Source organism: Hippopotamus amphibius, chromosome 10, assembly GCF_030028045.1.
Source record: "Hippopotamus amphibius kiboko isolate mHipAmp2 chromosome 10, mHipAmp2.hap2, whole genome shotgun sequence".
NCBI classification, from domain to species: Eukaryota; Metazoa; Chordata; class Mammalia; order Artiodactyla; family Hippopotamidae; genus Hippopotamus; species Hippopotamus amphibius.
Window position 1 is genome coordinate 106,426,012 of NC_080195.1, and position 12,418 is coordinate 106,438,429.

The following is a 12,418-nucleotide window of genomic DNA, read 5'->3' on the forward strand; positions in this document are numbered from 1 at the left end:
CCCATGCATTTTTTAAAATTCAAATAAACCAATGAATATTATACCATATTACTCTACGCTAAATACAAATACGTGTTTTGTTCCATAGTTACTTCTTGTGTGTGTGTGTGTGTGTGTTGTTTTTTTGTTTTGTTTTTACTGAATATTTGAATGGGTTAGAAACTAATATTTTTGCCACTTTTCCCAAAATTGTTGTTAAGACCCTATGTACTGGGACTTCCCTGGTGGTCCAGTGGTTAAAAATCTTCCTTGCAATGCAGGGGACTCGGGTTCAATCCCTTGTCAGGGAGCTAAGCTCCCACAAGGCAACTAAGCCTGCATGCTCTAGAGCCCTAGCGCCACAACCAGAGAGCCCGCATACTGCAACTAAGACCTGATGTGGCCAAATAAATATTAAAAAAAAAAAAAAAAAAAACTTACGTATTCATTTCTATGATTTCAAAAAAGCAACATTAAGGTCCAATGAAGTGTTCAGTGTATTCCCTCTTAGGCAGTATATGATGGGATACAAATAGGATAAGGTCACTGACAGAACCTTATTTGACTTATTATAATGAAAATAGATTTCTACTAGTGAATGTAATTATCCTCAAATTTGATCTCGTGCTGCTCATAAAATAGTGGGGGTAACTTGTAGAGATAAGTAGAATCATTCTGGTGATTTTGACCAATCTTTTTGAGTTAGAATTAAAATAAACTGCAAACATTAAAAGCACAGTTGTAATAAATCTCCTGAGATTTTTCAACAGCAGAAGCCTGTATTCTCATGTGCGTGTTTGTGAATATTAAAGTGAAATGTATAGAAAAGAAAACTAGAAGACTCTAATAAAATTAATTGTTCCTCTAAATAATGATCTCCTTAATTTTCTCATCATATATCTGTGGAGCTTCTAAATGGCTAAACACAGCAGCCAGTTTTACTTACTGTAGAAACCATCTAAGGCTGTGTTTTTTATCTTTCTTGTCCCTCTGCTAAATAAGTAGTGCTTAGTTATTAGAGATTTTTAAAGTGCTAAATTTATATTGATTGCACTCTTTTGCTTTCAATTTTAAATAATAAACCTAAGTCAAATTATTTTTAATAATTACATGACTTCCTGAGTGATGGAAGTCTGTCACATCACTTTCTAATTCACAGTAGCTCTAAAAATTTAAACTAGGGGCCTTGTTAGGACTCCAAGCACTTTGTCTTAACTGCTATTATTAGGGAAAAAAGCAAAAGCTAAACAGGCACAAAAGAGTAAGAACTTGACTTATAGCACCTACTGTTTCTTCAGAGTTAGTGTCAAGAGCCCATTTTTCCAGTCTCTTAGACTAAGAATAATGTGGAGAAATGTCTGTGCCGTGTGTTAGTCTGACCGGGTCAGAGGCGGGGCCTTTGTTCTGGTAGAGTGTCCGGTGTCTTTAGGGGTTGATTTAGTTCCACTTACATTGAACTTTATGACTTTGCTGCAGGTGGATGAAAGCCAAACTGGAGAACCGGGATGGCTTGGAGGAGAATTAAAAGGAAAGACAGGATGGTTCCCTGCAAACTATGCAGAGAAAATCCCAGAAAACGAGGTTCCCGCCCCAGTCAAACCAGTGACAGATGCCGCCTCCACCCCTGCACCCAAACTGGCTGTACGTGAGACCCCCGCTCCTTTGACGGTGACGTCTGCAGAGCCTTCCACGACCCCCAACAACTGGGCCGACTTCAGCTCCACGTACGTGTAGAGTGCTGTTTCTGATGATTTTTGAAATCCCAACTTAGTGATCTTCTAAGTGTTTTTATAGTCTTGGGTTGTACCTCTGAGTAATTTGCGTGACCACTTTCTCTGACTGGTCTTCTGGCAAACTGTGGAGTGCATTCTCTGAACTGGATTTAATTATGTCATTGCTCAACAGTGATTTGCCCTGGGATAAAGTACAGCGTATTACACTTGTTTCATTCAATAATTTGTCTGTATCTTACATTTTTGTGGAAGAAATGGAGAAATACAGTTTCCTAATAAGGCGCTTGACACCCGTGTCAAGCAAATATTTAGAGTCATTTCCTGCATGGAAATAGCACTTTTTTTTTTGCTGGACGGAAACAGAAATTGAATTTAGTCATGTGGTTTTGAATAAGATAGAAAGCTGTTTCCTCTGAAGCTTTCCTCTTTCATCAGTCCTGTCCAAATGTACAGCAGAGTGAAGAGATGTGTACTCTTGGCCACTGTTTGTGCCGTGCCTTTGGTTGTGAGGAAGTAGCATTAAAAATAGTGTGTAAGCAGAGATTTGAAAGGATGGATGAAGCCATTGTCCACACCTCCAGTTGTAGGACTGGTCTAGGTGTGCAGTGTCTAAAAATATTTTATACTGGCATTCAAGTAAAAGTGGCGTGAGTAAGAGGTGTTTTAAATTTGTTCTCAAGTCTGATCATCTTTCAGAAGAAATAAATTGAAGGCAAGGAGTCAGGGCATAATGCTGGAGAAAGATCAGGTGGATGAAATAAAGGAAAGGGAGGCAGGTAATGACCAAGGGCAAGAGGAAGTGGAGGGAAGGATGTACGGAACAGCAAGTTTTTCATACTTATATTGTCACACGAAAGGTTGAAAATGCGAAAGAAGGTCCTCCCCATCTGCTAAAAAGTAGTCTTCCATTAGCATGATTGAAACCAAGTTGAAATTCTCCTCTCTTGATCTTTTTTTTTAATTGAAGTATAGTTGATTTACAGTATTGTGTTAGTTTCAAGCGTACAGCAAGCTGATTCAGTCATATGTACAGTAAGTCCCCTACATACAAACCTTCAAGTTGTGAACTTTGAAAGATGTGAATATGCCTTTGCATGTCCAATCACATAAGTTAGTTCACGTGTCTGGTTTACATTGTCACGTGCATGCATCCTCTGCAAGTGGTTCTGCTTTTGTGTACTTTACTGTATGGTACTATATAGACGATCTTTATTTCAAGCCCAGGATGTCTGGAAGCAAGCATAAAAGCAGTGGTGATGGAGCTGGTACTACTGTACTTTTCAAAGTACTGTAGTGTAAGATTAATAATGTTTTCTTTATTTTTTGTGTTTGTTTCTTATGTATTATTTGTGTGAAAGGTATTATAAACCTATTACAGTACAGTACTGTATAGCCGATTGTGTTAGATGGGTACCTAGGTTAGACTTAGGAACAAATTGGATTTAATGAATATGCTCTCGGAATGGAGCTCATTCGTATGTAGGGAACTTATTGTATATATTTTTTCAGATGTTTTTCCATTATAGGTTATTGAGACATTGAATATAGTTCCCTGTGCTATACAGCCAATCCTTGTTGCTTATCTATTTCGTGTATAGTACGAGGGTGAGTCAAAAATTATCCACACTCTGGCTGTAGAATTTATTTTCATTAACTTTTAGAAAAGACAAAGACATCATTTTTCAACATAATCTCCTTGCTTTTCAATACACCTTCTCCATCTGTCAACAAGCTTTCGTATTCCCTCATTAAAAAATGTTTTAGGCTGGCTGAGCTGCAAGCCATGAATGGACTGCTGTCTTCACTTCTTCATCAGAAGTGAATCTTCGGGGACTTCCCTGGTGGCACAGTGGTTAAGAATCCACCTGCCAGTGCAGGGGACACAGGTTCAGTCCCTGGTCTGGGAAGCTGCCACATGCCATGGAGCCACTAAGCCCGTGCACTGCAATTACTGAGCCTGTGCTCTAGAGCCCGTGACCCACAACTACTGTGCCCATGTGCCGCAACTACTGGAGCCCATGCACTTAGAGCCCATGGTCTGCAACAAGAGAAGCCACCGCATTGAGAAGCCTGCGCACCGCAACAAAGAGTAGCCACCACTTCCCACAACTAGAGAAAGCCTGTGCACAGCAACGAAGACCCAATGCAGCTTAAATAAATAAATAAATAAATAAATAAATAATTTATTTTTTTTAAAAAGAAGTGAATCTTCGTCCTTTTAGGGCTACTTTCAGGGGACCAAACAGGTGAAAGTCCAATGGAGCAAGATCAGGACTATAGGGAGGATGCTTTAACACCTCAAAACGTGGGCAGAAGTGTGTGGACGTGCACACCCTCAGACCACAAAAACAAATCACTGAATGCTGCTCTTCTTCCATGCAAGTCACAAGTGGGGCATCCATTTTTGCTCGCACCGCAGTTACAAATGAGCTGATGTAACACATTCATACCTGCACAGCAGTGACTGGGGAGACAGCAGCCTTGAACGGAAAGGGCTGATAAGACAGTGAGGCCAACAGAAGTTTCAATATAAGCAGAGTGCGGATAAGTTTTGACTCTCTCTCATAGTTTGTATTCCCTGTCTTGATCTTGATTGAAAAGTTCTGACTTTTTAAGCTAAAGCTTGTGCTAAAATAGAAAACAAATACTATGTTCTCTAGGATTTTGTTTTGCTGTGGATACAGTCAGTGTGACTCTCCTGCTTGATAAACACGTGGTCTGCAACTCTCCCGCTCTCATTCTGGGCTTATTTTCCAAACCCCGAATCAAGACGTGCCATCTATCAAAGGAAATATTTTGATGTTCAAACTTGTTTATGTCTTATGAAGATGTAAAAAACTTAAATTGCATGTAAATCTGCACTCACACAGATATGTGTATTTAAAATTGTAAAATCACAAATTTAAAAGTGTCCCCGAGATCAGGACAGCAGGTTGCTCTAAGGATATCACTGGTAGTTACCATGGTGTCCAGGCAGATGGCCTGGTGCATGCTGTGTGGTGCTGGGACAGAGAGGTGGTATTACGAAGCACCAGCTGCCGGGCTGGCATGTTTTCACATGTGCTGCGACACTTCTCTCCTGCTGACTGAGCACTGTCGTTGCAAACGAAGATAGTGACCACCTGAGGGTGTTTCTCTGGCACTTTCGCGTTACAAAGTATTTCCCTGTGTAGAGTTTCATGTGACCCTCACAACTAACCAGAGTGGCACAAGATTCTCATTTAATCAGCAAGGAAATCAAGATTCAGGGAAACTGCTATACTGTAATTGTCGCTGGTGTGTGATGCTCCGGTGCTCTTCCCCCCAGGGTTCAGTGCTACTGCCGTCCTTGTTCTTGAACAAGCCCCATGCACGTCCTGGGGGTGTGTTTACCGTGGCAGAAGCGCTGGTACGTCGGGAAGTCCTTGCCACTCATGGCGGCGTGCTTTCCCTTCCAGGTGGCCCACCAGCATGAATGAGAAACCAGAAACGGACAACTGGGACGCGTGGGCAGCCCAGCCCTCCCTCACGGTTCCAAGCGCCGGGCAGTTGAGGCAGAGATCGGCCTTCACCCCAGCCACGGCCACGGGCTCCTCGCCATCTCCTGTTTTAGGCCAGGTACCAGCATGGGTGGGAGTGGGAGGACCTCGGATGCCTGAGTGGGGCGGAAAGATTCAGCCAGCACTCGTCCTCGACGTCCGTCACTTAGGAGCAAGGCTCGTTATGAGCATCTGGGGTGCTGCAGGGCGGGACCCCAGTTCCCATTTTCCCAGTAGAGGGAATCGTGACAGTTCAGAGGATGGAGTTCAGACGTTTGAACTCCATCGAATGGTGGGTAAGAGCTTATTAGCAAACAGAGAGGGCTGGCATGTCAGACAGAAACTACTGCAAGGGTATTACATTGTTAATCAGCTAAACTCCGATACAAACTAAAAAGTTAAGAAGAAAATACTGTGAGGAGAGGCTTTATTTAGGAGGCCAGAGCGTGTTTCGGGAAAGTCGTGGGTCAGTCCATTTGGCTGGACCTTTGAGTATTTATCAGAAAAGATAGACCAATTACAGATTAATGGGAAGCTCTTAAATGCTTTGCTAAGAAAGTCATTTCTGAAAGGATAATATTTCTACTTAATACAATAAAGGAGTGAAACTTCTATAAAATCGTCCATCAAACCAAACAGAGAAACTGCCCATCTGGCAGGCGTTTGGGGATCAGGGACAGTTTCTGCTCTGGGAATAACCAGAGTGAACACAGGCCCCGGGCAGCTTCACGTGGAGGGTGGCGCGTGCGGGAGGATTCCAGTGGCGGACGTGAGGGCACTGACGACGGTTGGAGAGGGTGGAATGCCAGTGCCAGTGCGAGCAAAAAGGAAAGGAAAGGTCTGGGATCGAGAAGAAGATTTGGCTTTTAAGGGGAACAAGGAAGGCAGAAAGAGAAACTGATTTTTAGCAAGAGGAAGGAGTTGGGTTTTAGACGTGTTCATTTTAAGGTGAGAGTGGGACAGCCAGGTAGTCCTGCCTGGCCGGCTTTGGAACATAGATCAGATCTAAGGAAATGAGTGAGCTCGGCAAAGGGGAGAGAGTGCAGGGAGAAGAGGGAAATTGCCCAGAGCACGTGTCCTCTCTGACCTGGAGGAAGGGCGGCTCCTGAGAGGAACTGTTCCTTTTCTTTGCATCTGTCCTGGCTCTGCAGGCGGCGCAAGTGTCACAGGTGCTCAGCAGTGGGGACTCTGGTGGAGGAGGAGGGCTCAGGACCAGGAAGACGAGGTGGTGGGGGCTGTTTCCAGAAAGTGGGGGGGGGTGCTCATATTACTAAAGGTAGTGGTCCAGGCAACGAGGCAGGTAAGGCGTATTTGTGATCTGGGGAAGAGGAGGATAAACCAGATTGCAGAGGGTACAGAGAATATGTCTGGTGGGAAAGTGGAAAGATTTGGTGAAAGGCAGGAGAAGGAACAGAGTAGAAGGAGGGCAGGAAGGAGCCACGTGGCCGGTGGAGAAAGGGACCCAAAAGTCGAGTATCCAAGAATCCAAGTGGAAACAGCATTAAAAGCACAGAAAAGAAGACAGACTTCATTTTCTTCTGGGAGAGGAAGGGTGAAGAGAGGTTGGAGAAAGAGGGAAAGAAGTTGAGGTTGTGCTCTGGGCAGCTCTCTCAGGAGTGGCCCCAAGGGCCTGCGGAGCATGCAGAATAGCAATTCAGCAGAGAAGGATGAAGCACGACTTGGCTGAATTTAACCCGAATGTGTAGCTGGCCATCGCATGTTTTCTTGGCTTTCTCCGGCAATACTGCACAGTTTGAGACTAGAAATAATAGTAATATAAGCTACTCATATTACAATTATTACTCTTACAGCAACTCTACGGATAGATCTTATTATACTTTCTTAATCACCTTTTGAGCAAAGTGTCTCTATTTTAGAGATATGGAAATAGGCCTGGAGAGATTAAACAGGTGTCCAAGGTCACACAGTTAGTAAGTGACAGGCTTGGGATTCAAACCCAGAGTCTGTGTTCTGCCCAACTCTATGCTGGTTATTTGGGCATCTCCACGTGGAAGGATGGACAGGGCAGGTGCAGTGAAGATTTCTCAGGGTGAGAGGTTACAAAATACCAATGAGGGCCCAGGTGAAATGGCAGAAGCTAAACGGAAGTGATGGAGGGGATTAGGTGACACAGAAGCACTGAGATCCATGGCTGGGATGTGAGGCACCCTGCAAAGTGAGAGGTGGGGAAACAAGAGGCAGAGGCTCTGTGGTCCTGGGGGGATTTGGAATCCAGAAAACCCTCCTCAGTTCTGGAGACTGGACGGAGTGGACAGTCGAGATGGGAGAAAATAGGGATGTCATAGGTCTAAGAAGGTGAGAACCCATGGAGACCAACACAGAAGCTGAAACTCTTCGTCTGTCATAAGTTCTCCGCTTATCAGACATAATCATAGTTAAATGTCATTATGAAAATATCTTCTAAAGGCAAGCACAAGTTGGTTCTTAATGAACTATCATTGAGCATTATCCCTTTTTCTTGTCCATTTATGTATATAATGGAAAGTGGACCTTGTGTTTTTTAGTATTGTTTTAAGATACTGTAATGGTTTTATGTTACAGTCTTAAGAAAGATAATAAATGCCTCACCCTGCCTTTCCAGCCTCATCTCCTGCTCCACCCCTCCATGAGACTAGGCCACACCCGCCCCCGGACTGCACTCCTCCTCCTGGACCCTTTGTGCAACAGCATCTTGCAGCCCTGCCTGCCTGGAGTGCCCTTCCTCCGAAGCCCTAGCTATCAAAATCCTTCTCGTCCTTCAAGGCGCAGCTCAAACACTGCCTCCTCTGTGAAACTCCCCCTGTTGCCCTCAGGCAGCATTAATCCCTCTTATCTCTCTGTTCCCACAGTGAATAGCTGGACCCTCTTTTTAGTGTATTTCATTCCGCTGGGTGGTAGACGTAGTTGTTTGTCTTTCTCCCTCATTAATTATGAGTTCCTTGGTAATAATATCACACCGCCCATTTTTATAGTGCTTTCTGGTTAATAACGTATTCTAACCTAAATTATTTGGGGAGGCAGAGATGGCATCTTATTCATCTTTGTATATGGTTTGCATATAGATGTATTTATAATAAATGAGATTACAGTGGATTTATGCTCGCCAGTCCCCTGTTTCTCTAGAAAGGAGGTAAAACCAGTCCCATCCAACGCAAGGCATATTTCCCTGTGTCCACCTAAACTAAGATATCAGTTAATTGCCTTTTGAGGTTTGATAAGGTTTCTGCTCTGGTATTAATCCCCCACTAAACAACCAATTTCAAATGGAAATTGGTGGGAGTGGGGGTGCCCCGGGCAATTTGAGAGTTAAAATAGAACCCAGATAGAAAAGGGACACAGCCAGATGCAACAGAATAAATACGACCTCCTGGTTTGTCTAAATAGAGAACTCTAGATGGCCAGACCATGCCTTTGTGAGTAGGCTGGCAGGTTTTCCCCTCCGCTTTTGGAAATAAACAGCCATTGAGAACAGCGGCGCGTGCGACGCCTGTGCTGCGCTGAGGCAGGGTCCTCTGTGGCTGTGCGTGTGCCCGCGTGTGCCCGTCACAAGGGAGGTGCCCGTGTTCATGTCGCCTGAGAGGATAACAGATCACGAAGTGATAAGAGCTCCTTTGTGTTCTTCCACACTAGGGTGAAAAGGTGGAGGGACTACAAGCGCAAGCCCTGTATCCTTGGAGAGCCAAGAAGGACAACCACCTAAATTTTAACAAAAATGATGTCATCACCGTCCTGGAGCAACAAGACATGTGGTGGTTTGGAGAAGTTCAAGGCCAGAAGGGCTGGTTCCCCAAGTCCTACGTGAAACTCATTTCAGGGCCCGTAAGGAAATCTGCAAGGTACATTTGTGTTTCTCTGCTTCTCTTGGATGAAAACCTTGTTAGGCATGAAATTATTGTTTGCACTAGTTAGGATTCACAGATAGGAGCTGCAGGATTATTTTATGTTCTGGGCCTTTTAACTGCAGAAGTTATGTGTCAACAGAAGAGAGCTTCCTACAGAGAAACAATCATTTTTCCCTCGCTCTTAGAAGCCTGCATATCTTGTTTTTCATTGACTTGTGCGAGAGGGAATTCTACTCTGAGACCTGGAAGAATCTCGTGGATTTGTTGCAGTTTAAGCCCGTCTTCCTACTTAGTACCCGGTACTGTGCCTGAAGAACAGGGGTACTTAGAGGCCCAAAGCATTTGGGCAAATAATTGGAAGAATGAATTATCTTTTTCATTAGGAACTTTGTCACATGGAACCTGATCGTGATGGTGGTTGTTTAATTGTTCTAACCACATAAATGGTCAAAACAAATTAAGAGCTTCAAGAAGAGATGAATAGCAAAAATATTGAATGAGCATCTGTCAGGCATGCTTTGAAATAGACCAGTACATTGGCTGTGTATCCAGCAAAGCGAAGTGCTGACAAACAAGGATGTGAGCTTAGAATCACGCCTCTGTGGCCCCTTGTGATGTGTTTTGACTTTGCTAAGTGCATCTGTTTCAGCTGTAAGATTATCAACGTTTTAAATGTTAACTAGGTTTTAAGAAGAAAAATCAATGTCATTTGTACCATTTTCTTTGAGGATGAAAATTTAAAATACTTTCCCCTCTCTTCCAGCATGGATTCTGGTTCTTCAGAAAGTCCTGCTAGTCTAAAGAGAGTGGCTTCCCCAGCAGCCAAGCCGGCCGTGTCAGGAGAAGGTGAGAACTGGCATCAAATTATGTTCTTTAGAAGCAGGAGGGAATTGTGCAATACAGTGAATGTTTGAAACGAGGCTGGATTTCATGTTTAAATGGTCTACATTACTTTATGTTCATTATGTTAAACTTTAAGGTAAAATGGGGTTTAGCTCTTTACAAAGTCATAGTACTTTACGGAGACTTTCAAAATACCATCAGATATATTGATCATGAAAATTGAATTTTCTTATGTTTATGAGCCCTTTGACTCTTGAAAGAGGCCCATCAAAGTCACTAAGGATCAAGTTCTCCAAGCATCTCTATAGCTAACTTGTGGTAGTTGCTATTTTTCTGACTTATAGATAAATATTTTGGTTTAAAGCCGTAACTATACAGTTCAGTAAAACTGTCACAGTAACATCCGTGCCATTTGTGTCCCAAATGAAACAAAAGTTTCATTTCTGTGTTCCATATAAATAACCACACCAGATTATTTAGGCCTGAAAATTGTATTTTCAGTGTTTATTACACAGATAATTACTTGCTTTATTTCCTCGTCTTTACTTCATGACATAATCTGTTGGATTATATATGTCAATATGTGGTATAGGTTTAAAAATGAACAGAATCTATGTAATTCAGGCTCTAATGGTAAAAATCTCATGTCCTTTCTTCTTTTGGTGCAGCCGTTATCAGAGTACTAATTAAAGAATGAGTGCTACCCGAGTTAGACAGGCTTTCCATGTGGAAGTATGAACAGTGTTTGTAGCTAACAGATGTCTACACAATTGTATAGTAGTTTTTCATAGGTTCCTTGAATAAATTCCATAAGGGTAGAATCTTTCGTTTGGTTTGTTTGCCATCATGAGACTTCCATTTCTTAGAAACTTTGCCTTATGAAAAATAGAATTATTAAAGCAATTATTTCAATGGAGACAGCAAAGGTTAAAGTTTAGTGGTATTTCAAATAGTAACAAAGTTACTCTTTCAAGTGAAATTTCAAAAGTAGAAATTTATTTTAGTTTATAGGTATAGTTCTAAAACTTCTTTATCATTGAACAAATCCAGTATTTTGTTGTATCCAATTTTTGCCATTACCACTAAAACAATCATTAGCATAAGTTCTCTTCATACATTCTTGTCACCTTAGTGACTTTTTTTATCTACTGTTAGGAGAACAGGCAAAAAATTCTTTTAAACACATCACATGTAGCCAGTATTGTGTCAGGCAAATTATGTGTGCCTCCCCTCCGCCCACATTCAGCGTGTTATAGCCATTAAGTCTCACTGGAGCGCCACAGTTTGTATCCTGGCTCTCATCTAGTGACTATTTAATTTTAGTCATGCCTTAACTCCCTCATCTGTAAAATGGGCAGAATAATCACCACCTGAGGTAGGAAATTATTACGAGGCTTATGAGATAGTAGTGTAAGCTTTTAGAATAAAGGTCGGTGAATGTCTGCTGCTTTTATTTCCTTTTTGCTTCCTTTCCTGGATTTATTGATAGAGCCACTTAAAGCAGTGAGCTTTCTCATCCAACAGTATTGATGAATGTTGATTTGTTTTGAAACATTATCCAGAGACCTTCCCACCTGAGGACTCGCCCTAAGTAGGCCACAAATGAACCACATACATCCTTAAAATTGGGCAACAGAAGAGAGTTAAATTCTAACCTCAGTTGACATTTGTTACATCCATTTTGAAATGATTTAGGTATTAGAAATATGAGGAGAGATTGCTGGCCTTCTGGAGGGGTGTGGGAGGACATTGGCATCTGAAATTCTGAGGAAAGGTACTTACATATATTAATGAACTGCTTATCAATACTGTATTAAATGTAATCAGATTTCAGAAACCAGATTAAATAGATGCTCAGTTTGGGTAGCTCTTAAAATGTGGGCTTGAGAACGGCCAGTGCCCTGTGTTACACGTCTGATGAGGAGGGTCTGAATGGGGAGGAGCCCCTGCATAGCCATCCTCATGGCTCCCCATTTTCATTGAATCTGGAAGGTTCTCACAGATGCCTGCGTGCACGCAGGGCAAGTAAAGCCACAGTCTTCCCTGTCTCCTCGGTATCTTCTACTGCAATGTGAAGTTCAGCCAGAGTTCATGCTTCTGAAGTTTCTTAAGCATTTTGAAAGTGACTTCAAACTTTGGATCCATTTTTAAGCAAGTGACTTTTAAGTGCAGAAATCACTGGGAAAAGGAATGATTGCCAGGGATTCGGTCTGACATGGCCAACCATGAGCTAAGGAACAAGTAACGGAACAAAATGAAAAGGGAAGGGTCAGAATATTGAGAAATTAGAAAAGGGAATATATTAATGAAAAAACAACGTCCTTATTCAAGCTGCCAAACTGTGATTTCCTTGTGCGGGAAATCGTTTTTTCAGTTCTAACTGTGGAGGTGTGTGTTACCGTTGCTGGAAGGCTAAAGACAGAGAGGCTTCTGTTCTCCCTCGCACGTTTGGGTGACCTTGTACCTCAGGGGTCTGCTGGCCTCAGCCTACAGGTCAGCACAG

At 42.5% G+C, this 12,418-nt stretch overlaps 1 protein-coding gene across 4 annotated transcripts in view; it reads left to right on the forward strand.

The window, feature by feature from the left end:
- The window catches only part of ITSN1 (intersectin 1), a 200,873-nt gene that overhangs the window by 132,550 nt on the left and 55,905 nt on the right, over positions 1–12,418 (forward strand). For all 4 annotated transcript variants that reach the window (XR_009047657.1, XM_057696296.1, XM_057696297.1 and 1 more), the window contains 4 exons: positions 1,456–1,703; positions 5,150–5,309; positions 8,861–9,066; positions 9,836–9,918. Coding sequence is in view for 3 of the 4 variants with exons in the window: in XM_057696296.1 (XP_057552279.1) it covers positions 1,456–1,703; positions 5,150–5,309; positions 8,861–9,066; positions 9,836–9,918 (697 nt within the window). In the remaining variant the exon portion in view is untranslated. The remainder of the gene's footprint in view (positions 1–1,455; positions 1,704–5,149; positions 5,310–8,860; positions 9,067–9,835; positions 9,919–12,418) is intronic.